The sequence below is a fragment of the Fukomys damarensis genome, unplaced genomic scaffold, assembly GCF_012274545.1.
Source record: "Fukomys damarensis isolate Sample0158 unplaced genomic scaffold, DMR_v1.0_HiC HiC_scaffold_28, whole genome shotgun sequence".
NCBI lineage: Eukaryota > Metazoa > Chordata > Mammalia > Rodentia > Bathyergidae > Fukomys > Fukomys damarensis.
In genome coordinates this window covers 2,894,247-2,911,917 of record NW_022900940.1, presented here as the reverse complement: position 1 = coordinate 2,911,917, position 17,671 = coordinate 2,894,247, and the positions used below count along the sequence as shown (strand labels likewise).

Genomic DNA, 17,671 nt, shown 5'->3' with positions numbered 1-17,671 from the left:
ATGAGATTAAATGAAAAATAATATATATATGATTTTAAACATATAAAATATATATGATTTTATACGTTTTAAATTAAATACAACTTTAGCTGACATTATCATACCCCAAATAATCAACAGAATATTAAGTCAGTTGACTAGTTCCTTATTGTAGTTGAAATCATCATGGCAAAATGAAGACCATTTTCAACATGAATTGCTGTTATCACGTAAGCTGTCACCATTAGTGATATTGTTATGACTTGATTTATACTTGGTCCTCTGTGTCTGTACCCACAGGGTCTGAATTTAAGGAATCAATTGCAGATGAAAAGTATTGGAAAACCTTAATTGCATCTATATGGAACTTTTACAGACTTTTCTTGTCCTTATTCCCTAAAACATAACACAAACTATTCCCATAGCATTTGCACTATGTGGGGTATAACAAGGAACCCACAGGTGACTTAAAGTAAATGGTAAGAAGTACACAGGTTGCAAGCAAATGCTGCATCACTTTATACAAGGGAATTGAGCTTTTGCAGATTTTGGTATCCATGGCAGTTCTGGAACCAGGTCCCCATGGATACCAAGGGAGGATTGTGTTCTTTTCTATCCAGGGCTTTGCAAGTCCTTGGAGTCATTTGTTGAAGAGCAGGGAGGTTAACACTCCCACCGCCTTTCCCGGCCTTCCTGCCGAGTCATTCCCAGTGAACTTCCCAGCTCGAGTGCTTGCTAAGCAAACCCTGCCTCAGGATTATTCTGCTGTCACGCCTGACCCTTTCAGCCATTTTTCCCTAAGTCCTTCCTAAATAAAAATACTGAAGTCTCTATCAGTGCTAAATTTCTTCTTTCATTATATTTCTTGTAGATTAAGGAATAACACTTGGAAGATGGTATTTATATTGATTTTTAGATAGAGACATAAAATAAGACCATGAACAGAGGCCAACTACATCCCAGAACAAAATGTGTCTAAGTAGTTCTCTTGGTGGAGCAGTTCTCTCTCCCTTTCACTATTTATGTGCAGTTAGAGAGGGAATTAGCAGGAAGCAAACCTTTTGGGGCATTTTGGCTCTATGTGCTGGGAATATAAGTTTGCTCTAGCTAAATCGTCAATGGAAGTGACATTTCATTTAGCACTTGGAAAAGTTGTAGAAACATAACACAGTTCCCCAAGCCATCATGATGCTTGGATTGCTTTTTTTTTTAGTGATATGCCACTTGAGAATAATTTGAAAGTCATAAAACTTTGTTTCCTTTATTAGTCTAAGTCACTGTGACTTGAACTGCATAAAACATTCTCTGTTTGTTGTGAGTTATACCACAGTATAGAATAAAGTCATTTGTGGAGCTGAGACCAGCTTCCGTGGTGGGCTTAGTGCCCTGGAAGCTACATCTTTTTCTTGAAATTGGTGCAGACCACACACCACAGGAGAGAGAGCAGTCCTATAAAGGCAGAGCGATTGCCTGTCTAGAGGGGGTGTTACCTATATAACAAAAGTTTCCATTTTCCTTAAACAGTTCATGCACAGCAGAATCAAAACACAGAGAGGCTCGTAAGCCTCCTATATCAGAATTTTGCATTCTATTTAAATGCAAATATGAGAAGAGTAAGCAGTTGAGATATTAATGCCTTAGATGAAGATATGGAAATAAGAGAGAATTCCCTAACCAGTCATCTTTCCCAGATATAAAACATTGGCATCAAGTTTATTCTACCAGTGTGATTTCAGCATCTCTGGAGAAGGTGCGGCTGCTACTTCCTGTGAGAAAATGTAACTCTCTTTGTTGTCTTGCCTCAATTCTACTGTACCTAATTGAATTCTGGGTTTTGCTGCATTCTCTGGGCTGAATAGTTTTTGCTCATTTCAAATTGTCAGAATTAAGGCTTCTTACAAGAGCATAAAGTCCTCCTAGCCCCAAAGCCAAGCCTTTGCCAGGGCTTTTGTGATGTTTGCCAGTAAAAGTACATCACATCGAATCTTGAGAAACTCATATTTTTTAGTATTCTTATTTTATTCACCCTCTACTAAGTGTGAAGAACTGTATCTTTAGAGGAGTAGCTTTCAATCAGGGGCAGTTTTGTCACTGAGTGGACATTTTGCAATATAGGAGGACAGTTTTTGGTTGTTCTGTGTTGAGGTGGGGATGTTCCTAGCATCTGTGTGTCAATACTGAGGATGCTAGAAAACATCCCACAAAGCACAAGATCATCCCCACAACGAGCCATAACCTGACCCCAAAATTTCAGTAGTTCTCAGGTTGAAAAACAGCTTCAGCAAATAGGGTACTTTTTCCCATAGCTCTTTGCAAGCAAGCTACCCACCTTGTTCTCTTATTTCATTTTGTTCTTCAAAGTTGAAGTGTCCAAAAATTTCTAATTGGAAAATTCCAAGAGGGATGAGGATGAGAATAAAAGTAACTTACACATATTATTTGCTTAAACCTTAAGAGACTTCAAGTTTTGAATTGGCTAATGCTATCTTTTTTTTTTGGTACTGGGGATCGAATTCGGGTCCTTGCACTTGCGAGGCAGGCAGTGGAACCACTGAGCCAAATCCCCGGTGGATAATGCTGTCTTAATAACCTGTGACACCCATACTGGTCAGACCAGAAATAAAAATAATGTATGAGTCGTCATAAACAAATTTTAAAAACAGAAGCACCATTCTCTCTTCAGCAACCACCTTACTGTAACATATAATACATTCAAGTCCTATCCAGTATCTTCTTTCAATGGCTTTCTAACTAAGTGAGATCTTCTGTGTCTTGGGCTACCACCCCCGGTGAATGTCAAGGTTTAATGGCATCACGGTTACCAGTCATTGTGAGGACTTGTTAAAAACACAGTGTGGATCCCATCTCTAGGATATTTTGGAATAGTAAATCTGGACAGGGCTTAGAAAACTATTCTTTAAAACTGTTTTCCTTAGGGTGGTTGTGAGAGCCACCAGTCTTCCTAAGCTCCGCCCTTAATCGGCTTCCAACCTGCTTTCTCCGTCACCAAGATAAACTCTTTGCTCAGTTCCTTCCCTGCTGAGACACCATCACTGGGTCCACCTTGGTAAATAATTCAAAGTATAAGCATCTGGAATTTGCCAGTCACCACATAGCCCATTTAATTCCCAAACTCATGGCTGTCTTCTCACCCTTCCACAATTCCTCTTGTTTTTCAAGATCTATCAGAGACAACTACGTCACCCTGAAGTCTTGTCTCCTCTGAGCTCTCCAGTCAGGATGCCCTGCTGCGTGGGAGTGGAGCTAGTATTGGCACGTTAGTGACTTTGTATCCATCAAAACTTAAAAAATAGCAATAAAATCTTCCACATGCAGTAGGAACAACAATAACCTTAAAGGAAAGGAAATATGAGAGTATCCGATCATCTAACTTTCAGTGTTGTTTCCCATGGTGGGCTGGGCACAGAGACCAAGGCACATGAAATAAGATGTTTTTGAGAATGAGGCCCTTGGTGCAAAGTGATACTTGGCTATGAATGCTTTTGGGTTCTATATAGAGGCATGAAGCATCCAGAAAGAGTGAACGTGACAAAAGCCACCATTTCCCAAGTGGTAATCAATTCATGTATTTCTTTTACTCTTCACTACAACTGAAGGAGACAAGTACCTTTTGTTGATAAGGACCTATGAAGGCTAGGAGATAATTCACTCCAACTAAAAACATGGTTAACCCTATCATCCAACGGATCACACCAAAGACCTTGGATTTCACCTTGTTTCCTTTTCTTACAGCCTATTTCTGAGAAGTCCTGGCTGTTTCCCCTTTCAGCACCTGGGCCAAAGTGATCCCTTTAAACGGAGAGTCCGGCCATGTGTTCCTCATCTCATCTTTATACCTTACCCAGGGAGGGGCAAAAGTCTTTGCACAGTCCTCGCCCCCTTGTTCTTTACCTCTTCCTCTGCCTGGCAAGTTCTTCCAGTTGGTGTGGTCTCCCCTCACTGCCTTGGAGTATCTCCTCAGCTCCCCTTCGTTCCGAATCCTGTGTGTCGCAGTAACCTTTCCTGATTCAGGGTTTCTGTTCTCCATTATCGTGCTTTCCTTTCCTCCATGGTATGCGTTTCCTCCTCAGATTTTCTTTTTCATGTATTTGTTTGTCCCATCTTCTCAGGAATAAGCTATAGCATATGGACAAAACCCACTGCGTTGTCTTGTTTTTGTATGACCCGAGAGCTAAGAATGGATTTCACAGTTTTAAATGGTCGGAAAACAAATAAGAAGAATAACCATATTTTTTAACTCAAAAAAACTATATGAAATATGAATTCTGTACTACTAGTTTTTTTTTTTGAATAAAGCAACACCCTTCAGTTTACCTGTTATCTGTGGCTATTATTGTGAGTAACATAAAGGCAGACTTGTGTGGTGGCTGCAAGGCCTCTAAGTCCTGCCAGGCTGATGATAGGCACCATATTTAATTCTGAGCAGAAAAGGTCTTACAGGTCCTTCTCTAGAATGCAAGCTCCATTAGGACAAGGCTTTCGTTTGGTTTGCTGCAGCATTCCCAAACAAAAGAGCTATTCTATTGTGGAGTACGTAAATAAAGGTCATGCCTATGTTAGTCACCAGCAAGGCTGAAGTTAGAATAAATACCCGGTTGGACCTAAAGACCCAGGCATGATGATTACGCTGTCACATGACATAGTATATTTAAAAATAGTATATTTAAAATTTTTTCTTTGCATATTCATGTTAAAATCTTAAGCTACTTCCTCTCTAGAGTATTGACTAACTTGCAGATTTTTTTACATGACCAAATAAAACTATAGAAACTGCAGTACTCTTTACTCAGATTATAATTAATATGCCCAAATGTTTAAAAATTAGAAATACAACGCCCTTTTTTACAGATTTGTTTCTATTAAATATAGTAGTTTTATAAAATAATCATTTAAAAAAACAGATCAACTGCATTAAAAGGCAAAATTTTGATCTGGACACAATGATTTTAATCAGCATTCATCTGAAAAAATTTCAGTGCCACTAACAACGCATGCTCAGCACACATGTAATGATGGGCCACAAGTGTACCTGACCTGATGGAGTTTTATGACCTCACCAAAACCAGATCTAGGGCACACAATACTCTGTGATAGAGGACATTTTGCATGTTTTCTTTACAATCTAAAAGCAGGACGTGGAAAGGACTTGAAGAGAGGATTAGGTGAGGCTGGTTACAAGATAATGGTACAAACTGACGAGCTACGCCAGTGACACAGGCCGGGACTTACTGTTCCCGTGGCCGGAAGGGCTCTCTGCGGGGTGTGTAGGGTCTCCAATGCTCACTTATTTATTTTGTTTTAGGTAACTCGGTAGCAGAGACAGAGCTGTGCGTTCATCCAGGAGGAGAGGGGCATTTGAATGCAGAGCTCTCTCGTATGGATCACCATCCTCGGTGGAAGAGTGTTCTGGATTTCAGCAAATCCAAATCTGTGACTGAGTACAGTGAGGACTGGCATTCACCTAACTGTCCCTCCCTGCCCTGCTTTATGATTTCATTATACTGAGATGTAACCACTGGCTGCCGCAAAACTGTCATCTGATCTGGATTTGAAAGGAACTCACCTCTGAGATATCCAGGGAGAACAAATCTGAGACATCAAAATAGACGACCTGTAAGAGAACACATGGTCTTCAGCTTCTCTCACTCTTTACAAAGCATCATGGACATATGTTTCAAAGGGTCTTCATTTTATTTATCTTCTGAATTTTTCCTTTAAATGTTGTATTAAAGTGGTTTGAAGGGTACCCAAATAACAAGATTTTGGCAAAAATGTTTATAGGTGTAGATGAATGAACTCCCACCTGATTGGTGAAGAACATCTATTTTATAAATCTGGAACAGATGGGGTTATCGTGCATGCATTTATATTTTTACTTTTGATAACTTACTTTTGATAATTTAAAATGTTTGCCTTTTAGACTTCATTGCTAGGTTAGCAGAAATAAAAAGGGAGCTTTTTAACCTCACTTCCCATTTAACTGAGTTCTAAAAATGCATATCAATTCTAAAATTTTGTAACCAAAGCTCAGTCATGACATATTCACATAGAAAAATAAAACTTTGGGGGAATTTTTATGGCTTATGTGTGTTACGCAGCAAGGTCATTTTAAATAGGAAGTAGTCTCTGTTTAGGGTAAGGGCGATTTCTTAGATCCAGTTTATGCCAACTATATGGAAATATTTTGTTAACCTATAGACATGAGTCTTTAAATGCAGAATTTTTAGCCTATAAATGACTTAAGTCAATTTTTTCCCTATTTATTTCTTTAAATGTAAGTAGAAGCCGAGTCATTTTGTTTCTTGTTTCAGTGGCTGCAGCAGACACATCTCTGTTTATTCTCAGATGTTCTCGTGTGAAGCAGATGAGGGATTGGCCCAGATTTTAAAAGCATAATGTTATTAATGTACATGGTACTATAATATCAGATGGGTTTTGTATATTAATAAACGTAGAAGACTTTCAGCACTAATTATCCCTGTCCTGCCACAATTGGGGGGTAGTGTTATTTACAGTGGCAAAAATCACTTGATTTCATTCTTGCAAAAGAAATAGAAATGGATGATGTCCGTTTGCTAAATTCTGTTTGTATTTGGCTGGATACCCTACCAGAATTGTTATTTCCACATTAATAGTAAAAACTTCATTTTGCTGATGGCACATATATTTTTGTAGTTATCGCATGCCTTAAAACTTTGTGTTAAATGCAAAGCCTACAAAATTTTAAATGTAAATATGAAAACAACTAATTGTACAAACAACAGTTAACTTTGGGGATGTGACTCTGGGTCACGATTGACACCTGTGTGGCATTCAGGAGAATTTAAGATTTAGGCACATTTATGGTGTGTCATGTAAGCTCTGCTGCCTTTTGTGTAAGATTTTCCATTCTAAGAAAATGCTAACAAAATGTAAGAAGGTTTGATGGTACACGGAACAATATATCTTAGGTTTTTTTTTTTCCGGTACCGGGGATTGAACTCGGGTCCTTGTGCTTGCAAGGCAGGCCACCGAACTGCTGAGCTAAATCCCCAGCCCTATCTTAGGTTTTTTACCCATCCATCTGATCTTATGTGACCCCAAATGAAATCAAGTAACCAAGACACAACTTCACTTGAGGTGCATTTATAAGGAGTGAATGACTTCTGGGGTGCACGTGACCCATTTAGGAAAATGGCAGGCCTGGACGCTGCCATTTCAGCCATTATTGCTTCAGAGGGTACTTTTTACCTACTTCAAAAACAGCCCTGAAATGAGACGTCCCATAAGGAACATTTTAATGTTACTCTCCCTCTTCTCTTCTTGTAGGAAAGTATGTAGGGGATTTTGGGGGGTATTTTTATGGAATTTAAAACAAAGATATGAGGGAAGTCATAGAGAGAGCAGTCACATCAGTGTTAGGTCCACTGCGGCACATGTGGTTCCAACACAAATTTTGATTCAGTATTTTAAAAGACAGCTATCCCCGGGTAGTGTGGACATAGCCCCGGTCTCTCTAAAGAAGCCAGTGACCATATGGATGTTATAATCCCCCTCATATCCAGCTGTTGGCCTCACCCTGTACACACCATTTCACTGCCTGCCATTGGAAAAGGGCAAGTCAAATACATACTGAACCTCCCCAAGACTTCCCTGACTCCTGAGATGCTCTATTCTTATATAAACAAATCTGTTTCTCTACTCAATCCAGGAGATCTTGTGAGGAGTTCCATTTCACAGAGGAAGATAGAAGGCCCAGTAAAAATAAGCTCGCCCAAACGCACAGTATTATTGCAAATTATACAATGAGGGATAATGATAAAATACTATAAATTGTAGGCTTACTTTTTCTCTGAGTCCTTTTAAAAGAACAGATACTGCTTTGTATTTTAAGTGTCATGGAGATGTGCCAGCCTTAGAGTCTGGGTGTAGCTGACCCTACTTTATTTTTTTCCCCCTCTTTTGTAGTGCACATGGGTTATATAGATGAATGGGATTATTTGACAGATTTCTACATGTACATAACATCTTGATGCCTCTATTATTCCCTTGTCACCCTCCCTGCTAGTTTCACATTTTGGGGGGAAAGTTTCAATGTGTGCAATGTATAGGGATCATATACATCCTTTCCTGTTTTCAGAGTTAGATTTGTTCACAGCCAGCACCTGCTCTCTTTGGTATTAGCTTCTAATGTGCCAGTGAGCTGATGAAAGTACCATGCGGCTAACATTTTTCAATGAGTTAGATACTTACAACTGAGTTTCTATTTAAATTCCAGTATTCCTTATTTAAAAGAAACTTTTGGCACTGGATAGTAGTACACACACTGAGCTGCTCTCTGGGGATAGGGGTGGTCTATGAACAACCTGTAAAGCCATGTACACACACGCCACTGGCCTTATTTGACAACCACTTATTTGAATTTTTGTCTATAGGATTGAATTCTATTTTGGAGGAACTCCTTTGTACACAAGGTTGAGAAATGGTTTCTAAAAATGTCGAAGGAAACTACCATATCAAAGATGTCTATTTCATAGATAAATTCTTTAGGGCTGCAAAATTCTCCTGCTCATATCAGGTACAATAAAAATATGATGAATCTCACGGTAAAAAACATATTGACATCAGTCCCCTTCAAAATACCTCCCCTCTCCTCAAACTCACTTATCCTATTCCTTGCCATTTTCTGGAGCAATTCTGGAAGTCCTGTCTTGTGTCTTTAGTTGTGCTGCTATGGCTGCCTTGATGTTCTCTGTGGATTCAAAAAGTTCATCTGGGGCACAGCGCCAGACCTGGTGAATAGGATGGATACAAGGTAATGTTCTCAGGGAGTCTGCCTTTCTGTTGGCACTTGGTGGCAGCGTTCACCACATTTTTTAATCACAATTTACCAAGAGTCTGAAAAGAGGACTTCCAGAACTGCTTCAGAAAGTGGCAAGAGCGATGAGCTAAGTGTGTTTCAAGTGAGGAGTAGGGGGTATTCTGAGTGAGGTTAACGGTAGTGTGTCCTAATCAATAAATGTTTTATGGATTAAATATCAACCCTATATTCAAAATGGGCTGTTGAGATGAATCCAGGCCTATTCTGATGATCACCTTCACCTCAGAATTAGCAAAGCACTATTAAAAGAAGAACCTAAAATACACAGAGTTCTCTATTTTAGGGATTGTCCAGCTGTGGCTCATAGGTAAAATCCAGCTTGTCTACTTTGCAAATATGTATTGGAGCCCAGCCCTGTCATTCATTGATGTATGTATTGTCATTCATTTATGTATGTAAACTGAGTTCATTAGAACACTGGAAAATCCTGGCAGAGAGTTCAATTTCTGGAGGCAAACAAACTTGCCTTGGAATTATGGCTCTGCTACTTCATCCCAAAACATTATACAAATTGCAGTTTCTTTACCTGTAAAGTGAAGATAGAGATATCTACACCTCTGTCTCGGTCCAACTTTGATTGCTAAAACAACACCTGCAATCAGGTAGAAAGATTATTGTGGCTGAAGAGTGCAGGGGCTGCAGAGTCCAAAGACCTAGTGGTGTTTTGCAAAGGCAACGTGACAAGGCAGAAAGTGACAGAGATATAATGGTAGGGACACCTCGCTAATCCTGTCCTGCCTGAGAACTCTGCCATGAGAATAGCACTAGTCTCTTAACAACCTCTTGAAGGCCCTGCCTCCCAATACACAATCAAATTTCAACCTGCATTTTGAACAGGACAAACATTAAAACCAATGCCACCTCATAGGAGTCTTTGTGTTCTAAAAATCATACCACGGTAGTCAACTAGGAACATACTCAATAATTTCATGTACCTTTTATGAATAAAGTACTTCCTACAAAAGAGGAACTAGACAGCACTTCCTCAAAACAGGCTTAGCTACGTGTCATGGTGCACACTTGTGATCCCAGCATTCTGGGAGGCTGAGTCCAGAAGACTGCAAGTTTAAACCCAGATGGTAGTAACATCAAGACCCTGTCTCAAAATAAAAAGTAAAGGGCTGGGGATACAGCTCAGTGTGAAGGCCCTGGGTTCAATCCCCAGAACCTCAAAAACAAACCCATTGAGGATTAAGGTCTAAATGGATGCAGCTCACAAAAAATTGGGGATGAGGAAAGAGTAGATCTTACAGCATGTTCTTTGCTTCTAAGTAAGTTCACGCTTTGAGAAAGTAAAAGAAAGATAATCTTACAAACTCAAGGAGCACTGCCGTCACTTGACCTTGGCTGTCAATTGGGTAAAATGCTGAAAATCCTTGTGGCTTTCTTTGTGCAGACAAATGCCTTGGCCTGGAACACCTTTCTGGTGCGAGAAAGAACACCCTGGAAAGAAGGTCATGGTATACAGGGTACTCTGATTTGAACCTGAAACTCAAGACAGGAGGCGCCAGGCTCACACAGACTGGGCTCTTTAAGTTCACCTAATGAAAACCATAAGCCTGTCCAACAGTCATGTGAAAGGAAACAAACATTTCAAGTTACCAAGTAATCTTGTAAACAGAAACTTTGAACAAAAGAGCCCTGTAAATAATTAATGAACAGTTAGTGAAACATGTTTTGCAGTCCTGGAGGTATTGATTTTGGGGCTCGAACAAAGCAGGATTCTGTAAGCTCTTCCTTTGGTTCATTTCTCTATTTGGCATCATCAATATTCATGGCTCCGTTACATGTTAGGAATATAAAATGAGGCATCTTTTATGTTGTTCATTTGGGCCTTTACTCTCTGCAGATAAGGTCTCTGACCCATCTTTTAATTATCAGCTTTGATTCTCTTAATGAGGAGTTATCAAAATAGTTCAGGACACTGAATTATTAATTGAATAACTGTAATTAATGATCAAGAAATGGAAGCAGGCAAATGCACTTTGGTTCTGTATTTCCAACCCTGAAATCTGGCTCTCAGTAGATGAGTTTTGGTCTCTGAACTTTCCTGCTTTGAACTTCACGTCCATCACTGCTCTGTTACATATGTGCAGCATAACTGCAATGTTTTGTAGACTATTCACAGACATTATAGAAAATAAAACCATGCCCCTGATATTTTAACACAGTAGTGCCAAAAAGAAAACATAAATAATACACACTTTTCCCCCTTGCACAAACCAGTAGAGTAGAAGAATGCTTAGGTCAGCTCCTAGGGGACATGGGTTAGAAGAGGAACAAGGACAATATACTGGAGTATTTAAATATTCATGAGTGCCGTATAACCGACCCAGGATGGAAACTGACTCTGGATACCACAGTAAAAGCAACTGGAGTGAAAGGATGAAGCCTCAGCTTGCGAAAAGTTAGTGACAAGTCTTGAAGCTGTCAAAGTCAGAAACACTGATATTTGATGCTGCCGGGAGCGATTTCAATCACTGTCTTTGCCTGATTCACTACAGATGAGAAGTGGATTCAGGGAAGAGATCTTTAAACCACGCTGTATTGGAGATTCCCCAGGGACCAAGACTTTGCCCATGGAAAGCCAGGGCGCCTCACTCTGATTTGGTGATGGAGGCATCTGGGTGGGGATCAGAGAAAGTGAAGAGGGCTGGGATTATCGCTTGCTTTTGGCAGGCTCTTACTTCACTTCTGCTTAGACAAACGAATCTGGAATACCTCCCCTGTTTATTACTCCGTCTTTCTGTGCCTTAAAGACAGCACTCTCTTTCCTCCTGATACATTAAATCCAAAAGATGTCAGCGTAAGGAGACTATTGAGACTCAAAGTACAGTGTGGAAGGCAGATCTGCCTCATAGGAAATACTTAATAATCAATAATTTGCCCATGAAAAATTTTTGTAAATAACACCACCATTAGATCCAACTAAAGGTCAAGCTGAGAATAGTACTTTTAACCTGTACAGTGGTGAAAATATTAATATCCAGATATTCAAAGCTTTTTAAAGACCAGGAACAAAAGACGAACACCTCAGTAGAAAAGTGGACAAAAGGCGTTGAGAATTCACAAAGCAAGGTTTACACTTTTTGCTGAGTTGAGATTGAACAGCATTTTATCCACTATTAAAAAAGAAAAACACTGAACAAGGATGGCAGGATGCAGTGTTTACAGTATCACTATATTTCAAGAACCTTAATGTGTACCTCTTAACTAAAGATTTCTGCTTGTAGGACTTTATCTGAAGGAATTAAGAAGCCAGTGGCATAGACATGAATATGAAGCACAAAATTTTTCATAAGATCAAAAATTCAGAAATCTCAAATAACATCGAAAGGGGATGGGTCATATACTTCCAGTTCTGGGCAAATTTGATCACTTTTATTCCTTTTGCTTATCACAATAAACAGCATGTGGACAAATTGCCTAAGCTATCAGGCAGAGGACTCTGAAAGGCAGACTGCATAGTTACAATGGGGCTCAAGGAATAAGCTGGAATTGAGGTTTTTATATGCCTCAGTTTGGGAGCTAGAAAAACCCACAACTGAGCAATGTGAAAGCATGAAGATAGCCATGTGTGATGGTGTACATCTGTGACCCTAGCAGTCTAGAAGGCCAAGGCAGAAGGACTGCAAGTTCAAGACCAGCCTGGGCAACCTACTGACTTATTCTCAAGAAAAAAATTTTTAAAAGGCTGGGGATGCAGCTCAGTGTGAAAGCCCTACGTTTAACTTCAAGTACAACCACACACACACACACACACACACACACACACGTGCGCGCGCGCGCGCAGATAAAAATAATGAAGCAAATAGCCCTACGTTTAACTTCAAGTACAACCACACACACACACACACACACACACACACACGTGCGCGCGCGCGCGCAGATAAAAATAACATGAAGCAAAACTGTTCTCTCTTACCCAAAGAGCTAGGGAAAGTACTATGCAACTCAACAGTGAATATCTGCCTGCTTTTGAGCTGAACATCAAGGAAAACAATCTGCACTCACCCACTCCAGTGGGCACCGTAGCAGCAGAGACTGGGTAGAAGCCTTCTCCCATCCCCTGGGCCCTCCTGGCTGGGCCTGGGATGGAACCCTGAGTTGCACCAGGAAATGAGGCCCTCCACGGTGGGCAGGCTGGCTTCTGCCCTCCTGTGACCACCATCCCGAGGGGGCACCTATTCTGTGGGGAGCTGATGGGCAGACCTGGGACCCCTCCCCTGTTTAGCTGTGTTTACACCCTGCAGCGAGGAGGGGTGCCCCACCCCAGTCACCACCCAGGAGACTGTGGGATGAGCTCCCATCCTCCATATGACACACGTGGAGATGAAGAGAACCAGGTTGCTGAGCGTCTGTGATCTACACTGGCATTGAAACCAGGACCCACAAGAGCAAGTGGGATGTGTATTCTGGACTTAATCAGGTTGAATAGCTGCCAAGATAGAAGATTTACATAAAAATCAGTCAGATCAGTCAGATAACATAAAATTCAAAATGTCCAGCATGTAGTCCAAACATACTCATTCATCAAGAGACAGGACAATCCCAACGTCAATGAGAAAGAGACTGACAGCTGCCAGCACTGAGATGGCCCTGATGTTTGGGTTTTTGGATAGATTTTAAAGTTGCCATCATAAAAATACTCCAATAAGCAATAAAAACATGGTTCAATGAAAAGTAGACCACCTCACCAATGAAACAGATGTAAAGAACTGAAATTTTAGAACTAAAAAAAAAAGTAATATAATTAAAAAAATAAAAACCTAAACCTGTCAGGTATGGTAGCACACACATATAATCTCAGTACTCTGGGAGGCTGAGACAGGAGGATTGCAAGTTTGAGTCCAGCCTAGCAACTTGATGTAGGGGGATCTTCTAGCTAAATAAAAAAAGGGCTAGAGATGTAGTTTGTGGCTAAGGCCCTGGGTTTTAACCCCAGTACCACAAAAAAGAAAAGAAAAGAGACAAAACAAAACAAACCCTCATTGGATGGGTTTAGTAGCAAAAATGAAATGAAATTGGAAAGAATCAGTGAACTTGACCAACAGAAATCATCTAGTTTGAACAACTGGATAGACTGAAATAAAATAGATTGAAATAAAAATCACCTGAGCCCCAGGGACTTGTGAGACACTCACAACACATCTCACACTCATGTCTTTTGAGTCCCACTAGGAGAAGAAACAGAATATAGAGCTGAACAAAGATTGGAAAAAGACGGCTATTTTCCTAAATTTAGCAAGACATAAACCTACCATTTCAAGAGTGCATATGTGATCATAAATTTGTGTTTCTGTAGTATAAAAACTCAGGATTGTAATTCTTGAGTTGGACAGTAATTGTATATGTACAAGAAAAGTTACCAAACTTTTCCAGAGTTGCTATAGCATTCCACATTCTTGCCCACTATGTATGAGAGATCCAGGCACCCTGCACCCACCTTAGAATTATGTAATTCATGCTTATTATTCATAGTGGTGATGTTCTATAATTTTGCTACGCATACTGAATGAAACGAATCCTGAATCAAGGCTCCTACAGCAAACGCAGGGCTAGGTTTGTGTCAGCCTCTAGTCACATTTCCATCAACCAGTAAGAAGATCCTCTTGCTTTAATCTGTGTTTGTTGAAGGCACCTTATTTAATTCATTATTCTTGATGCATTAACATTGAGTGCATGGCCAACAGCACTGTATCTCATGCCTGAACAAAGCTTGCATAGTATACACCTTCTCCGTGAGTCCCCTTATTTTTCAAACTGGCCAATTCTAAGCATTTTACACTGCCCCACCTCAGGAAAAATCTGGCCAGTTTTTTTCTCACTCCTCTTCTGCCTCCTGATAGAAACTTGAGCTCCCCTGTCACCCAGAGAGGTGTGATATGCCCCCCTCCCAGGAAACATGCAGGATTCCATCCTTCTTTCAGTGACACTGATCTCTACATCGTCACTTGAGCACCTTCAGAAATTACAAAACCTCTGGGACAAATAAGACGGGTTGGGCTTCTTCCTCTGAGACAGACTCACCAGTGTGTTTAGTCCCCCACTGGTTTCTCTTCGGTTGCCTCTTTAGCTTTTATCTGGCCATCCTGATTGAGGATGGTAGAGCAGGGAAAACAATCCAGAAAACTAGGATGACCTAGTGTCTGATTACAAGACTTTCTACGGTTGTCCTTTCAAAAAGTCTTGCCAACCCAGAAGTTTCAAGAATCAGAGCGTTTGGAATGAGATTCCTGCAGCCGTCAGAATCTGTCAATTGCCTTGTGCTCTGACCTCACATACCGCAGATTTTGATGCAAGGCTGAGACCATCTTTGCCTGTACTGTGCAGAAATCACAAGAGAGAAGGGCAGTAGCCCTGACTGGATACTGTCTGCAAGGCACAACTGAACATTCTGCCAGTATTTTCCAAAAGCTGGAAAGCCATTTTGAAGACTCACAGAGAGTGCCACATCTGAGATTCCTACCTCTTGTCCTGTTCTCACCTTCTTACTCTCAGAGATTTGCAGCTCGACAGTAAATGTTGGTAAACAGTAATGTCAGGACCCACAAGCCATTCACAAACAAATTCCAGGGAGAAATAAAAGCCTCACTGGGGCGACGACACTGCAAATTGAAAGGAAATTTAGAGTCTAATATTGTAATAAAATTTGTAGTTACATAAAACTGTCCAGAACTGGGAATATGAGTTCTTAGAAAGTAAACAGATTTAAATGAGAACTACTTACTTAACGAGAGATTTGATAAGACACTAATTGACTTTTTCAATAAGACATTATGACTGTTAAAATGAGGAAGACTGTGCCTTGAAGTTTAACACAACCACTTCCCAATTGCCAAGACGCTGTTTCAGCAGAAAGTAGGACCCAAAAGCAGATCGGAGAAGGTTGTTTTTCATGGTGGTTTTGCAGCTATGCAATGGGAGAACAACTGTTTTCGATCTGACTGCCAAGCAAGGGATTTCCTCGGTTGATCCAAATTTAGAGAAAGAGTTAGAGAAAGATATCCCTTAAAACTGGGGTGCCACTCCATGCAGGTCCAGGGAAGCAATGGCAAAATCAAGACCCGAGAGGGGGAAAAAGGCATATTTTCTATATCACCAAAGGAGACTTGAAACATATGTATTTTTACATTCTATTTTCATTCCACATTCTTTCACAATCTTTCTCTACTAAAGGAAAATTTTAAGTTTCTGATACTTTCAGTTTCTAACTGAAAAGGTCTCCACATGAGCAAGACCATATATATTGCATTATTATTCAAGTCAGTTTTAATGACTGCGTTTGGAATTTAAAAAAATTTATACGACAAACTATAAAACCAAGCTCTGTTTTATGACATTCCTATGGGGGAACTGTAGTGGCTGTTGGTTTACAGAATTATTGACCCAAGTGCCTAATGATATAATTAGGCATTTGATCATACACAGGTTTTAAGGCCTGTTTGATTATTTCAACAAACTTGTAAAAGCAATATCAGTTCCTTGGTTCACAGTTTAAAAATGGAAAGGGTCAGGAAACTAATAAGTTTCCATTTTTCTTTACTTTTGTTTTCTTCTGATCTCACAAATAGCTGTGATTTGGTACAGGTCAATTGCTGGAGATAGCTTTACAAATCAGATGTATTCAACAGGAACAAGCCTTCAGAATACTCTGTGTGCCATCGAAAGGGAGGTTAAGATACCCTAACTTGTTAATTTCAATTTTTCCGCAGTGTTCATCATCCAATTATATCTGAAAGATAGTCGCCCAGACAGCCCCATGATACTGAAGAACCTGTGTCCCTAACTCATCCACGAGAATCTCAGGCATTTGGAAGGGTAGAAAAATCATTCTCAGAAAACTGGACTTTTAAATAATAACAGTTCTTAATAAAATTGCATGTTTGGTATGTTTAAAATCTTTCCCTGCCAGAATAAATGGTTTTCACTGGGATTTCTTTTTATTTTATTTTATTTTATTTTATTTTATTTTATTTTATTTTATTTTATTTTATTTTTTGGTACTGGTGATTGAACTCAGGACTTTGCATTTGCCAGGAAGGCCACTGAGGTACACCCCAGACCTTAACATTTTATCTTGAAACACTCACAGGGAATTGCAAAGAGAGTGCAGAGAGATGGATCCCTCCTACCTTCCACCCAGATCACCTGCTGGTGACATCTTGGATAAATGTAGCACAGTCTCAAAGCAGGCATCTGACTTTGGCATAATGCATGTGAGTAGTTTTAGATATGGGGGATCCCCTCCTCACACATCTCTCTGTCAAGTTACCCGGTTAAGAGTCACACTGCCACCCCTGCTACCCTCCTTTATAGCACTTAACAAACACTATTCTATTTTTTGTTTCCCTGAGAACTCGGCATACTGCTCTTGAGAGTCCCCTGTTGGCATCTGCCAATAGTTCACCCTTTTTTATTGCCGAGAAGTATTAAATTGTATGGATGGGCCGCAGTTTGCTTAGTACTCACTGAATTGAAATTTGATTCCAGTTTTTGGTCATTACATCTAAAGACGCTGCAAAAAATTGTGCAAAAGTTTTTGTGCAAGCATAGCTTTCATTTTCGTAGGACAAATGCTCCAGAGTGAAATGGCTATGCTGTATGATAAGGATCTAAGTATTTTTTCAGTTTTTTTTTTAAAGAAATGGCTGACATTTTTTTCCATAGTGGGTATTCCATTTTACATGGCACTAGCAATGCACATGTCAGAGTTTCTCCACCACCTCATTAGCATTTTACCAGTTTTTTTTAGAAGGTTGAGTTTTGAGAGTTGTTCTTTTTTTTTTTTTTTTTTTTTTTTTTTTTTTT

At 39.9% G+C, this 17,671-nt stretch overlaps 1 protein-coding gene across 6 annotated transcripts in view; it reads left to right on the top strand.

Annotated features, from left to right (window-relative positions):
* The window catches only part of Tafa4 (TAFA chemokine like family member 4), a 206,985-nt gene extending 200,329 nt beyond the window's left edge, over positions 1 to 6,656 (top strand). For all 6 annotated transcript variants that reach the window (XM_033757078.1, XM_033757075.1, XM_033757074.1 and 3 more), the window contains one exon: positions 5,303 to 6,656. In XM_033757078.1, the coding sequence (XP_033612969.1) occupies positions 5,303 to 5,505 (203 nt within the window). In that variant the 3' untranslated portion in view covers positions 5,506 to 6,656. The remainder of the gene's footprint in view (positions 1 to 5,302) is intronic.
* The last annotated feature ends 11,015 nt before the right edge of the window (positions 6,657 to 17,671 follow it).